This window comes from Lytechinus variegatus, chromosome 5 (genome assembly GCF_018143015.1).
Source record: "Lytechinus variegatus isolate NC3 chromosome 5, Lvar_3.0, whole genome shotgun sequence".
Classification (NCBI taxonomy): Eukaryota; Metazoa; Echinodermata; class Echinoidea; order Temnopleuroida; family Toxopneustidae; genus Lytechinus; species Lytechinus variegatus.
Genome location: NC_054744.1, coordinates 31,135,209 through 31,150,383, shown reverse-complemented (window position 1 = coordinate 31,150,383; position 15,175 = coordinate 31,135,209). Strand labels below are relative to the sequence as shown.

Genomic DNA, 15,175 nt, shown 5'->3' with positions numbered 1-15,175 from the left:
ACTGGCAATCACAGTGCAGTAATATTATAATGAAAATACATGTAAGTAGAAGCTAGAAGAAAACCTTTCCCAAATGAGATGTTTCTTGTTTCTTTCAATCTTTCTGCTTAACAGCTCAGAAAAAAATAACCATTAAAAATGCCTTATTTACATTTGGTCTACCATCATCGTAAGGTGGACCCCAGAGGGGGGGGGGCACTCAAATCATATTTTGATGGGGGTGTACTAAACGAAAACCTGACATGGAGGTCTTATGAACAGACCACAAGGGTAAAATATAGGGTATTGGGAACTAAATATATACCGGACGGTGTGAAAAACAGGGTCTACGGAACGGGATTGCGGTACAGTGGGTGCTGGCGATGCATGGAGCTGCTAGTGGTGGGAGTTATGAAGCCGTGCGTGCAGCTATTTTATGCGGTGCTCGTACTGGACATTTTTGGCAGGGCTAGGGAACCGAGGTTTTTTCGTCACGGGGGTCAAATGGAATTTTGTCATTCGGAGTATCTAGAGAACTGAAAATTAGGTCTGAAAAAGAGGGTCATCAAAGCGGCATGTCCCCCTACCACCAAAATATGTGAGTCCCCCCCGAGGGTGGACGCTAATTTGTACAAGTTCCTTACATGTAGGTTTGCGTATGATAATCGTATGAAGTTACACAATTTTTTTTTCAAAAATTGTAGGGGCATCGTACAATCAGTGAAAGGGGCACTTTATGGCTTTGCCTTTGACCCTCAACATTGCCGAAAGAATAAAACTGTACGATAATCACAAAAAAATCCTAGCCTGTAGACACCTACGATGCCACCAAAAATCTTAAGCTTATCCATCTTACGATGATGGTAGCAAATGCAAATAAGGCATAAGACGTATACAAAATGTACAATGAGGTATTCCGCATTCGCTCAAGTTACGCAACAATGCAGTTTAGTATACCAACACAATACAAATAATCATGTAAACTTTCAATAAAATAATGCCATAGAATCGAAATAATCTCTCTAGATTAAAAATTTGTAATATAACGGACCGATTGTCCTCAAACCGAAGGAAAAAGATAATTACTCATCAACAGAGACATGAGAGATACAAACTGAGAGCAAACTGGTAGTCTGAAAGCACAGACTCAAATATGAGACTTGAACAAATAATACCAAGCCTGTGGTGGAGACTAGACACGAAACCCTATGGTCGGTATGCCAAAATTTGGTTTCAATTACAATGGTACAAAACCATGGGCTACGCAGATTTTGAGAACATAATTACACTTTATGCTCATTTCACACATAAACTAGAAGAGTACAATTATAAATGCACGCTTTAGGAAGGCGCTAAATTCATGCTAGAATAGATTGTTATATCGCAAAATCTGCATAGTCCAACATTTTGTAACATGGTACAACTGAAAGCTCTTCTGAGAATGCTGGCTTATGATAGAAGCAGTCACAGAACATGAGTGTATCTAGTCTCCTACTTCAGACCTGGCATCATGCACTACATGTATGTGAAAATCAAGAGTCTCTGCCTGCAGACTGATAAATTGATGTGGGGAAACCAAGCGACATTACAAAAAAAAATCAATATTCTACATTCTCATTACTATGTTTGTGCATTTTTTAGTGACCAACAAATCCTGATGTGTTGTACTAAAAAGTCACATAGATCAAATATTTGATAAAGAAGATAATGTTATTTCAAGAGTCTTTGATACTTTCTAGACATTAAAATGAACAATACACACATGTACAGTACATCCTTCACCATTTTTTTTCCTAGTATAAATGAGGCATGGGTAATTTATGCATACCCTTATTATACAAAATACAGCATAACGTGTAAAATCACTTAACATAACAAGTATATTGCTCTGATTTTCTTTTCCTATACAAACTCTTCATCCACCACCAAAAAAAAAAAAAAATAAACATCTAAAGAGCTTTTCTAAAACACTTAACATATATTTCTGCTCATTGCACCACTTATGAAATAATAATTGGTATTGGATCTTACTTGTACTCCTGTACCTGCAAATGCCCTTTATCATAAAACCAAACAAACAAAAATGGACCACAGTGAGGTACTTAACAATCAATAGATCCATGGATGGTCTTGTTTAAATACTATAATCCTTAATCTACACCTTGGCCTGTTACATAAAACTTAGAATTGAATATGGGATTGATTTTTATGATCAAGTGTGTTGATAACAATGTGTGATCAGTTTTCAAAAACCATCCCCATGATCAATCACTAGGCTTTATGTTCCAGGTCGCTTGCATCGGAAGGTTGAAGTTGGAGGTAGTTCACAATTGTAGCATGCAGCTGAAATCCCTTCTAGAGTGACCAGACGAGAGAAACACGAAATGTGACCTTTATAGACAGTCGGCTGCTATGGACACATCCTTTAATGCATCATTTCATTACTTCTTTTCTGCAGACCCTATTGTGTTTTTTTTATGGTGTCTTGGTGAGTGGTGACTGTGTTGATTTGTAATGAAAAGCTGCTTACTGGTTTCCTGCAGGAAAAAGAAGTCTCAGACTTTTGGAAAGGTCTGCTAGTCCCGCCTCTCAGACACCTCAGACTGAAATACAATCAAAACTGTCTAAAGCGACCACATGTCTACAGTGAAGCCTGTCTTCAATGATCATCTAAACTGTCTCCCATTTGAAAGGAACATTTGTCATAGAACCTGTCCACAAAGGCCACCTGTCTCAAGTGGCCACTTTTTTTCTGTTCCCTTGGATGGCCCTACTACACTGGTTTGACCTAACGCATGCTGCAATCGGGAACTACCCCTCAGGAACTAGTCAAGCCCTCAGTGTTCATTTCCAATTATCTTGACAAAATATCGAGGAAAATAATTACTGTTTAAAACAAATGCGGTCTGTTCATTTCACACATAAACAAACTAATGTTTCGGTTTTCTTTCTGATAGGGAACTCTATATAGTCTGAAATAAAGAAAAATACCCCCAAAATGAAAACTCTACAAGAATTCAACTTAAAAGTTCATTGCTGTCATTAAAGATAACGGAGTCTTCAATTTTGTTGTCATCAGTGTCACTGTGTTATGATGTTTTTACACACAAGTGACTGAGTTAACCTGATGACTACTGAAATCTTGAATTCCAAATAGACTTTATACAGGAATCACCCGCTTCCAGGAGGCAATGGGTTTAAGGGTTCATTAATGCACAATCACCAAGGTAATGCATTGCCAACTGCAGTTCATCCGATCATGGCAAATGATATTTTATTTCAGGGAAAAGAGGAAATCAGGTCTTCTTGATGACTGAATCAAAACTCTGTAACGATAGATGTAGTTATCCGGTAACAACCTGGCCAACCCTTGGTGGAGAGAGGTAATGCAGATAAAGATAGATGTAGTTATCCCGTAGTAACCTGGCCGACCCTTGGCGGAGAGAGGTAATGCAGATAAAGATGTTCTTGTTTTCTACCAAACCAAAAGTTGACAAACATTGCTACAGAATACCAAAGGCTTATTAAAGTCACAAACCAAAAACTGATAGTGGAAAACTGCCCCCCAAAAAATCCATAATGGTAAAAGCACCAGTAAAACAAAATTACATATCAAAAAAATGTAGACAAAATGGTAGGAATTTTAACGTAAACACAAACTAAAACAGTAATTTGCATCTATTTTAAGCATATAAAAAAATAAACTGAAGTAGAATTGATTTGTACTCTGAAATGCCAAAACTTCTTCAATCATCATTTGGACAGCATTTTGTTAAACAAAAACAACATAAAATTAATACACTACGTAGAAAATTAATGTAATACAAATAAATTACCCGATAGAAAGAGAATGGACAATGATTTAAGGATGTAAAGTAAAATATAGAATAAGAAGGTTACACTGTTTTCATTATAAGGGGGAGAATAAAGTGAGGTGAAATGACATTGTTTGATTGATGATATTAAAGAATGGCTTGTTTTAATCTGAATGGAAGGTCGCAGGTTCAAATGGCTACTGAGGGCTTGGTTCCATTTCCGCCCAGGCGGTCCTTCGCTGGGGAACATTCTGTCATTCTTTGGATGATCGCATCCTCATGTCGCTGTCTCCATCGTTGATTTGTTTCTTCTCTTTCCTGAAATGACCAAAACAAAATATGGATAGATTGAAGCCTTCTTTTGGTTTAGGTTAATCACATCAAAGGAGAATCCAATTATTCCAATTCATTACTAGATTATACGTATGTGTATGCCTTTCAAGATGTTTTATTGGATAAATTTGTGACTTTACATGAAAATACATTTTGATTGGGTGCCAGATCGAAATTAAATATCTGAGTGTTTCGTTTTGGTAAAAAAGCACTTCTCAAGCAAGGAATAGTCTGTAGATTTCTGATTATCGATTTCTAATAATCAAACTTGTAAGATTTAAAGGGCCAAACTCATTTTGAAATAGTTACCCCAACAGGCATTTATCTTTGAATTTGCATTTCATGGAAAACAAGATTAATTCACCCATGGGTAAACTCAATTATAACTCATTATATGACGTGCATTGCAAATATGAATGTCTGGGAGTTGAATTAAGCATATGATGTCAAATAATATGATTTTACTTGGATAAAAAAAGGAGGAAAAGGAAAATTCAATGTTTTAACCCTAAAAGAGCCAAGTTATTTGGACCCCTCTCACAGGTTAAGTTCACCCATAAGTTAACTCAATTATAACTCATTATTCAACGTGGCCTGCAAATATCAACGTCTGGGGGTTAAATTCAGCATATGATGTCAAATAATGTGATTTTACTTGGGTAAAAAGAATGGAAAACAATGTTTTAAATAAACTGATGGGGGGATCTTACTTGGGGTCATCGTCATCTTCGTCGTCTTCGCCATAGTCCTCTCCTTTGCTGCACTTCTCATGGATGAATATGATGATGATCAGGATGACCACCTCCGTCACAATTCCAAGGAAAGGCCACAGAGCGGCAAGACGATCTGCACATATAAAGAAAGATTTCAAAATCACAATGACTCTTTCATTGCATTCATTTGTAAGTTTAGTTTGGCTTATAACCATGGATTATGATGTTTCCAGAAAACAAAAGGTATTAAGAGACTAAATCTATGCACACACATCTCTGTGCAGGGAAAGTGACCTTTGGAAGTATAGAGTTATCATTTTGGCTAATTCCTACTTTTTACAACAAAGCCTAATTCCCCAAAGTGCATTGTCCGTGAAAAGTCTTTTATGATCACTTTCAGACAATGAACTTGATTCACAACCAGGTGATTGTTTTATGAAACAACTTTTCAATGTTATCACATCACAGGCTAGGGTTTCCAATAGCTTCTACCAATTGTCAGTAAAATCACTGACTACTTGTTTCATGAAATGCTATCCATAACCACATCCATGACCCTGAGATGGAAATTCCTAGACACGCCCTCTGGATTCGCTGCATTGGTACATGTAGCAGTGCAGGTGTAGTTTTCACTGAATCCATGGATCTGCCCCAGAATATAATGTTGTTGATGCCATACAATCCTCTTCAATGTTTAAGATCTTCTGATTCAAAATTGCTTGCAGTTCCTTAATCCAGGAAATCAATGGGGATCAATCATTTACATATGCTGGACATTCCTTGTGGAATCGGTTGCCATATTCCGTCCGCAATAATTCAAATTTAATTTTGTTCCAAATTGCTCTAAAAACCATTTGTTTAAAATTGCCTTCAAGTAGCTTCCTCTCATTGTCATGAAAGTGTTTCTTTTATCCTTTGTCTTGTCCTGCTTCATGTCATTTTCCTTATTTCCTTTTCTCAGCGCCTTGAGCACATAATCAATGTTTATTTGGCGCTTAAGAAATACTCTATATTATAATCAGTTCTTAAAAACCTAATGATTTAATTTACCTCTGACCCTGAGAAGAATGTCTCTGGACACACCCTCAGGGTTAGCTGCATTGGTAGCGGTGCAGGTGTAGTTCTTTCTATCCTCTTTGATGATGTTGACAATTTCTAACTTGCTGGTGATGGTGTGGGTTGTGGTGGTGTTCTTCAGGGTACAACGCTCAGGGCAAGCCTCTGCAAGGTCTACTCCATTCACCTTCCAGGAGATGGAGGGCAGCAGAGCAGCAGTGATGACGTGGGCTTCACACTCTATCAGGGCACGGTCACCTTCTGTGTACTTGACAGACTTTTCGGCCGTAAGGGTGATAGCACCTGAAAATTATCAACATATAGCAATCCTAAAGACACGGGCTGTGTTTGATCTCTCTTACATTGAATGTGGATTGGCCATTGACTGCCATAGTTATTTAGAGGGTCTTGTATATATGGAAAAGTGCACAATGGAATTATCACATTTAAAGTAAACATGTATTATCATTGTCTTTCAAAAGAACCATTATGACTTATGGCAATCCAGAGTGTTCACACCTTTATGTATCGGCCTTAAATTGCTGATCTGTCTAAAACAGCTTCTACTTTTTGTTGGCCTCATCCCAGATGGTCTTATTCTTGATGTCTACCCATATAGTGACCATGTCCATGTAGTCTAGCCCATCAACCTACAGGGTTCCAAGCTTTTCAAGAAAACAAAATTCCCTGATTTTTCCCCGACTATCATTTACACCCATTCTGAGTTACGCATGTTTTCTAGTTGTTGCAGTGAATTACATGTATTTTCAGTACCAGTATAAAAACAAAAATGTAAAACTAATTAGTACCACCATAGCAAGTCATTCAATGGTGGTTGTTTTGATATGCAACAAAAAAAAGAGTCTGACTGACTACCATGCTTTTGACTTCTGGGTTGATCAAAATTCCCTGATTTTTCCCTCATTTGATGCATTTTTTCCCTGATTTGAGGCATTTTATTTATTAAATCCCTGATTTATCCCTAACTAGAAAAAAGTAAAATAATTTTCCCTGATTGGCTGGGAACCCTGACTAATTTCCAATTAGGCTACTGTAGGAGCTGTTATTTTAGCGGATTTCGCGATCGGCCGCGAATTTAACAACACACAAAAATATTGACACATTTCTTAGACAGTGCCAATGCCCCCAACAGCAAAGCTTTGCTATTGAAAACATCCTGCATATTGAGAAAATTGAGATATGCACCTCTATATGTACAAAAAATAGGCTTAGAAAGTACAGTTAGTGATTCAAAAAGTTAGCTAGAATTTCACTTTTTTAAATTTCTCAAACAAAATCAGGGCCTAAACTATTTTCTAACATTATTTTATCAATATTTATACACTCACTGTAATATTAAAATGTATTTTCCATGAAACAATTTGATTTTATTGTCATCTGATTGACTCTATACACACGTATTGGTAGCTATTTGCATACTCATTAATATTCATAAGTCACATGACCAGAATTTTGAAGGTGAACATTCTGTTCACAAAATTCCACAATTTTGCACTTTTTACCAACTTTTTGAAAAATGAATCGAACCAAACACAAATTCCAAAGATTGCTTAACCCTATAGATCCTGTGGCATGATGAATTTTTAGATCTAAAGGTTAAAAAAGTGAAATTTAAGCCACTTTTTCCACAATTTGTAACTGTTTTTACAGGGACATATTTATGTACAAAAGACATATCACCATAAGGACATTGAGGAGTGTAGATTTGCACATGAATTGCACTAGTTTTGCTTCTTTGAAATGCTGTGGAAATGTATTGTACATCTTCCGATCGCGAATTTAACAACCCGCGAAAATGTCGGGACCCCCGCGATTCGCGAAAAATTCTGTACGCGAAAATAACAGCTTTTACAGTATATCAATTTAATCTAATATCCACTTGATTTAACACAATTAATAGCCTACATGGTTAGAAGAGCTGTTTATGAAGCAAATTTTCATTTGACAAAGTGCAAAATAATTACCTGACAAGTAGAGGACAAAGGGAATAAGAATGCAAATTAGGAATTGGTTTAATGAGAATTAGACCACGTGCAGAGTAGACCAAAATGATAGGAGACTAAATGGGTTTAGCCTGTTAGTGGACCAAATGGTGATTAGACTAAAATTATAGGAAACCAAATGGGTTTAGCCTGTTAGAGTAAATCATCTGAGTAGACAAACTGCTGGTAGGCCAAGTATTAAAGGTCAAGTCCACCCCAGAAAAATGTTGAGTAGAATCAAGAGAGAAAAATCAAACAAGCACAATGCTGAAAATTTCATCAAAATCGGATGTAAAATAAGAAAGTTATGACATTTTAAAGTTTCGCTTATTTTTCACAAAATAGTTATATGAACGAGCCAGTTACATCCAAATGAGAGAGTCGATGATGTCACTCACTCACTATTTCTTTTGTTTTTTATTGTTTGAATTATACAATTTTTCAATTTTTACGAATTTGATGATTAGGACCTCCTTGCCTGAAGCACAAAATGTTAAAATAATGGAATTCCACGTGTTCAGGGAGGAATGAAACTTCATTTCACATGACATTGACAAGAAAATCAAAATATTTCATATTTCAAACAATAAAAAACAAAAGAAATAGTGAGTGAGTGACATCATCAACTCTCTCATTTGGATGTAACTGGCTCGTTCATATAACTATTTTGTTAAAAATAAGCGAAACTTTGAAATGTCATAACTTTCTTATTTTACATCCGATTTTGATGAAATTTTCAGTGTTGTGCTTGTTGAATTTTTCTCTTTTTATTCAAATCAAGTTTTTGTTGGGGTGGACTTGTCCTTTAAGTAAAAACACATCTTACCTCCTACATTGACTGAAACAGACTTAGAAGCCTCGTCAAATGCGTGAGTACAGGTGTAGACTCCGGCATCTTCTGGGGTGAGACCACGGATGATCAGAGAGCCATTATTGAAGACTTGGACATGACTGGTGTCGTCACCACCTGTCAAGGTCTCTGGAGTACCATCCTTATCAACGCTCCATGAGACGGTCTGGTCTGTGGTACCATCAACGGTGCAATTCAAGAGCAGGTTGGCACCCTCTACAAACTCGGGCTCAGCGGGACTGACAACAACATCCCTCACTGAACAGAAATAAAGTTTAAAAAAAAATTCATAAACAATAACATCTTGTGACTTTCGAGAATAACATTCTGGTCTTTGGTACCACCAACGTTGCAATTAAAAAGCAGGTCAACACCCTCTATAAACTCTAGCTCCACATGACTAACAACAAAATTCTTCATTGAAAAGAAATAAATAAAAATAGAATAATGGAGGAGGGAGGGCTATCATCTTGCATCAGAGCTAAAAACAAAATTATAATTTCTGACTGAAAATTTGAAAGAATCAAATACCAACCCAGAATAAGAAATTTGCTTTTGACAAATAAAAAGCAATTAGTTTACATATTATAGCTAGTAATAGTTATCTACATGTATGAAAATCATTGACTGATCAGTGAGTAATCACTAAAAAATGTTCTTTCAGCCACACGACATATTAAAAGTTTGAAATCAATTAATTGTGAAATGGATATTAATATCAATATGTGAAATTACTTTTACAAAACTGTACAACCGATCACTAAACTTTGTTTTCAGGCCCCATTCCTTCTAGGAATGCCATACCATCATACATGTAGGCATTACTCTATTAAAGTATAATGTCATAGGGGCCCATAAAACCAAGCTTATCAAGCTTATAAAATAATGGTAACTTTGCTAGCAATAATCATCATATGCAATCAATTGGATAAATAAATTATACGGTTGATCACTAAACTTTGTGTTTACATGCCCACTTATTCCAAGAATGCCATACCTTCATATACGGTAAGAGTGACATCATAGGATGCTCCTTGGTCATCTTTACAGCTGTATATGCCAGAATCATTCTTGACAACACTGAATATGGTCATGTTGGAGTACGTGAGTGGTCCGGACTGGACGGTCACCACCGTGAAGTGCCCCTCAGGTCCAAGCTTCTCATCACCTTTGTACCACGCTGTTGTAGAATGATCTCCCGTACAGTAGAAAAGGGCATCGCTTCCCACTTCTACATTGGGTTCCGGAAGCTGGGCATTCACCACTGAAGAAAAATGGGAGATTAGAATAAGAATTAGAAAGTTAAATGGCATCAGTTTTAGGAGACTCTTGACGGAGATAGTAATCCTCTTTTAATATAGAAGGGAAATAAGATTCTCCATGCACACAGTTAAAATTTATGCCTTTAATACCAGATCAAGATATATTACATGTCTGATCTTCTAACATTTTCAGATGAACTCTGTGATAAGTGACATTTGACCTTGTGACCACAAAATCGAATCAGATCAACGTCATTTCCATATCATGAGTTAAGTTTGAAGTTGAACAGTTCTTCGGTTAAAAGAGGAACAATATATTTTCAGGTGCATATAATGATCTCTGACTTCTGACCTTGTAACCCCAATATCACTACTCCTACAAGTTTGAAGTTTGTCAATCAAATGGTCACTACTGCAAGAAAGAAAACAAGAAGGGACAGGAGGAATTGCCTCCAGCATCCATCTACATGTAGCCGGAGGCAGAAAATAATATATCTTTGATGGGGGATACTTTCCTCCTAGTGTTCATGCCCATTGCCAAATAATACTTTGGACTGAACCCTGTAATAATTGGGATCTTTTTTAACTTGCGAAGGATGTAAAACTGTCCAATACTTGGGTCAATCTCCCTTGGTCTTGTGCAATCTTTTTACCTGCCCCAAATAATCAATGAGATGAATTAGTCATTGAAATTCAGCGACAAGATCCATCATGAAACAATCCCTGGGGAGGTTTAGAGATCCATCCATTCAGAGGTGAGGTGAGAGATGACCATTCTGCACTACTCACTGGTCAATTTACTTTATACAGGATGAAGGCAATGAACTCACTCATCACGCAAAGAAACTTGACCGGAGACCATGCTCTCTCTCTCTCACCCATCAGCCCAACTTCACCCAACCTTCAGACTACATGTACAGACTGAAGCCAGAGTATGCATACATGGGCCCAAAAAAAGTTTTATATATAAAAAAAAAAACGGTCAAACCTAAGAACCTGCCGACTTTTTTTTTTCACTTGAAAAATTCACCCTCTTTAGATTTGGACTGATGCCAATCTGCATCATTTTTTTATACATTAAAAATAACAATTAGAAAACACAAGTCATATACATGTAGACGTTGTGAGCAAAGAACCGACCCTGAATCTCTTAAAGTTTGCCTTGTGTATGATATCCAAGGAGTCTCCCCCTCCTCTTCCCCCGCATGCACTAAAAGAAATGAGTTTTCCTCTCATAAGGCAGTGCAGCACCAGCCCGAGTTTGCTCAATGTCGAGATCTTAGCCCGATCAGCACTCTTCACGATTTATCTTGAGATTCAAGAAACCCTGTCTCCACCATCGCAAGAGCGATTCGTGCTCGAGCGAGATACATGTATTGATGCATTATGGTGTGATGCCGTGAATAAATAATCCTGAGTGCTTCTGCACCTGTGTGATAATTCGTTAAATACATGTAGTGCGCTATTTTGCAAATAATCCCAAGTTGACTTGGGATTGCAATCTTGAGATTAATCCAGCAAACTAGTGCCATAATTGCATCTCCATTACAAATAATCTTGAGATTGTTCAGATTGGGATAACTCCGGCTGGAACAGATGGCCCTATTCTGTCTTTTAAGACACAACCTACATGTACCTAAAGTTGCTCTCTTCTTGATTTCTTTTAATGGCAAATGAAATACTAATTTGTGTCCAAGAAACTGCATTCCTACAGTAACAGCTCAAGCTCATAATTAAATGTTTTCCATTAATTCACAGTACATGTATCTCTTTTCCGCCCTCAATACCGTATACCCAAGTGTATATTGTTCTTGATATTACATGTATGTCTCGGATCTTTAACATGAAGCTTAGTGATTGATCGCAGGGCCGATTTGTACTATTGATTCTATAGGCTATTGTGTATGATCACTTGTAAAAATCAATTTCATGATCAAGTGCAAAGCTTGATGACACGGGCCTACATGTAGGTGTCAACTTTCAAATGACTTCCTGTACACAATAAAGGGTTCCTCAGTCAATATAATAAAATAGCAAAGAGGGATTATAAGCTATAGGTTCAGTATGTCAAATGTTGTAAATTTTCAAATGCATGAATCTGTCACTACCACTCATGGAAATAGATTTAATACACTGTACATCCATTTCATTTCTGGTTCAGTTGTACATGTACACTTTGGTAATACATGTATGTGCAACATAGGGCAATACCAAAATTTGAACAAGATGATTTGCAACAAAATCTGAATTCCAAATGCTTTTTTTTTGGCTACTGTACATAGAAAAAATTATTTATGAAGACTAAATTTTTTTTTGCCATACTACATGTACATGTACTGTACATCTATTTTCAGGTGAAATAACCAAATGTGGTAGTAAAATATATAGAGCTACCAACACTCAATAAAATTGAGGAAAATTAGAGGTCCAACTACAGAAAAGGTAGAGAATTTTGTAAACGCCCCAGGCAGTGTTAGATATTACATGTACCTGTAAAAACCAGAGAACAATAGATTCAGTCTACAGAACTGTCAAGCCCAACACATACATGTATACATGTATGATATCAGCATACATGTGTCTTCTCACACACATATGAAAAAGATGGATTTCTGTAGATTTCCATTCTTCTATAAAGGAAAAAAAAACGGATTTCTGTAATACCATACAGAGCTCTGTGGTGATACTTTCTGCTTTTATTACCAACTGAAGTCAGGTAGAAGAAACATCATTGCTGTACCAACAGATACATGTACTTAGCAGTTTTTATGAGTACTCTTCAGGCACAGATCCTGATTGTCAAAACTTTAATCAACCAGTGGGTCTTGAGAAAAGACTATACAACTCACAAGAAAAACACAAAGTCCAGTCAGGTCCATCAATTAGGCTACACATTCAGAATATTTTTTCAAGTGATGAGGGTTTGCACATCAAGCTAAAGGGGGCTCTGTATTCTGCAACTTTTTAATGACATTTTGGAGACTAATCTCCCTTTCAACAGAGGTCCCTATGATCTGTCGAAAATCAATATAAGTTTATTCATACACAAACCTGAATTTCACATCATCACATTTGCAAATGAAGCATGTTTAAAAGGTCAAACTGAATATATCATGGATATATTGAGATACGAAATATTTACTCATACATGTAATTCACCCATGTAGGCCTAAGTGTACATGTACACACAGGAAATGGAGATCGCATAATCACATTTGTTGGAATTACTAAATGCCTTTTTGTAATCCAAAAAGATTAAATTCCCATAGCGGGTTCAGCAAAGTTAGGGTACATGCCCTAATGCAAGTGCTATGTACACTGTACAAATGATACTGACCCACTTTTACTACAAAGGCCAAGAAGAGCGAACACCTACATGTATATGGAGATGAGGCCTTGGTTCCCCATGCCCATCTACCCTTGGTATTTTATTGTGTTGTGTTTATTGATAAAAGCAGATTGCCATTTTACAAAGCTTTCAGCATTCATTTTGTAGACTACAAAGCTCTAGGCTTTCATCCATGAAATACCTTCTTTTCTTTCCAAAATTGGGTTTAAATCATATGAAGGTTAGCTGAGATGTTTCCACTTTTTGTGTTTCATTTGCTCTGTACACTTCAATACTTTTCATATATTTTTTTCATCATTGAAATTGAGAATACATTCCTTTCTTTCCCACAACAAGATCGTATGAACATGTAGGTATATTCACCTAAAAAAAATCACCAATTTTTATGTTTATTCAATTTACACTTCATACACTGTTTAACTTCACGGTCTGAATAAGTGAACACACCAGCTTGGGTACAAAATTTAACCTATCATGGCCCGCTCAATAGAGAATTGCAATGACCCCCCAGTAGTACCATATACATGTAAGTTTATGGTGCATCAGAAAAACTACATACATGTACATGTAATTTTTTAATTGTTGATTATTTTGCCCACATAAATAATGACTAGAAGTACAGGAACCCCTCAAAAGCTCAAGTAAATCAGATATCTTGTGGTTTCAATCTTCAACTATTAAAGGGGAAGTTCACCCTGAAGAAAACTTTGTTGCAAAAATAGCAGAAAAAATAGTAAAAAATATTGGTGAAGGTTTGAGGAAAATCCGTTAAAGAGTAAGAAAGTTATTAGAGCTCAAAGTTTTGGATTTGTGACGTCATAAACGAGCAGCTGCCCCATGTGTTATGTAATATAAAATGCATGAATTTCACATTTTGCATGGTTCCTGATGACTTAATTTTGTTTTCTATTCATGATTGGATGTGAAATGATTTGTCTATTGATATACAAAAGGTACAGTGAAAACCATTTTCAATTTTCTTAGAAAATGGCATTTCATTGATTTTTTACCATTCGCTATGTAGGAATGCTGCTCGCATATGACGTCACAAATCAAATAATTGAAATTCTAATAACTTTCTTATTACTTGATGAATTTTTCTCAAACCTTCGGCAATATTTTTTATTATTTTTTCTGCTATTTTTACAATAAAGTTTTTGTCAGGGTGAACTTCCCCTTTAAAATGTTCAGGCAGGTAACTTTTGAGTGCACATACAGTGTACATGATGATGTATACAGGGAAAAATCTACTAGATAATCATTACCAAAGGGAACTTTGACTTTATAGGTACATGTACATGTACGGTACCTTTTAAATGTCAGTGCCGCATCTTCCTGCAAGTGGCCACTCATTTCCTCCAATTCTCACACTTAATCATGTAATCAAAACAATGGGAAAAGCAGGAAAGTTGTATGAAAAGACACATAGTGCCTTATAATAGAGATGAGGTACACTAGAGATTTAAGATGCAGTACAGTTTTGACAAGGTACCTTTAATCTATGGGTGTCGCAACATCGTGTGAACCTACAAATACCATTTTTACTTTTTGAATTCAAATTTCTATAGACTCAGCCCCTCATACTCTTCTTTATAATATATACCCAGGGTTCTTCATAATATACAACTGGGGTTTACATGTTCCATTTATGCAGTCCTTTATACAAAGCAAACACAAAAAGTAGGTATAGAAATATAAATTGAAAAGGCACATAAAGTTGAATTCGCTGTTCACCCAGAAAGGTATGACCCAACTTTATTTCATTTTTTATTGTTAGTTGAAAAAAGAGATCCCAAGAGGGAAAAAAGAAAAGAA

General features: G+C 36.3%; 1 protein-coding gene and 1 long non-coding RNA gene across 2 annotated transcripts; one reads left to right on the top strand and one right to left on the bottom strand.

The window, feature by feature from the left end:
• The first annotated feature begins 766 nt into the window (after positions 1-766).
• Positions 767-3,532, top strand: LOC121415925. Its single transcript, XR_005970071.1, has 2 exons — positions 767-3,362; positions 3,427-3,532. It is a non-coding gene; the product is annotated as an uncharacterized LOC121415925 (long non-coding RNA).
• Positions 2,466-10,077, bottom strand: LOC121415924 (basigin-like). The gene is made up of 5 exons (XM_041609319.1): positions 9,747-10,077; positions 8,726-9,007; positions 5,891-6,199; positions 4,838-4,973; positions 2,466-4,112 (listed from the first exon to the last, which is right to left on the bottom strand). The coding sequence occupies exons 1-5, from the start codon at positions 10,060-10,062 to the stop codon at positions 4,049-4,051; spliced, it is 1,107 nt and encodes a 368-aa protein (XP_041465253.1). The 5' UTR covers positions 10,063-10,077; the 3' UTR covers positions 2,466-4,048.
• Between the last annotated feature and the right edge of the window lie 5,098 nt (positions 10,078-15,175).

Bases quoted from the DNA above. Each gene is read 5' to 3' on its own strand.
- LOC121415924 (XM_041609319.1), bottom strand. From the start codon at position 10,062: ATGCCATTTAACTTTCTAATTCTTATTCTAATCTCCCATTTTTCTTCA. The intron at 4,974-5,890 runs GTAAATTAAATC...TTATATGTGCAG, and splicing joins CATTCTTCTCAGGGTCAGAG to ATCGTCTTGCCGCTCTGTGG. The intron at 4,113-4,837 runs GTAAGATCCCCC...TGGTCATTTCAG, and splicing joins GAAGATGACGATGACCCCAA to GAAAGAGAAGAAACAAATCA.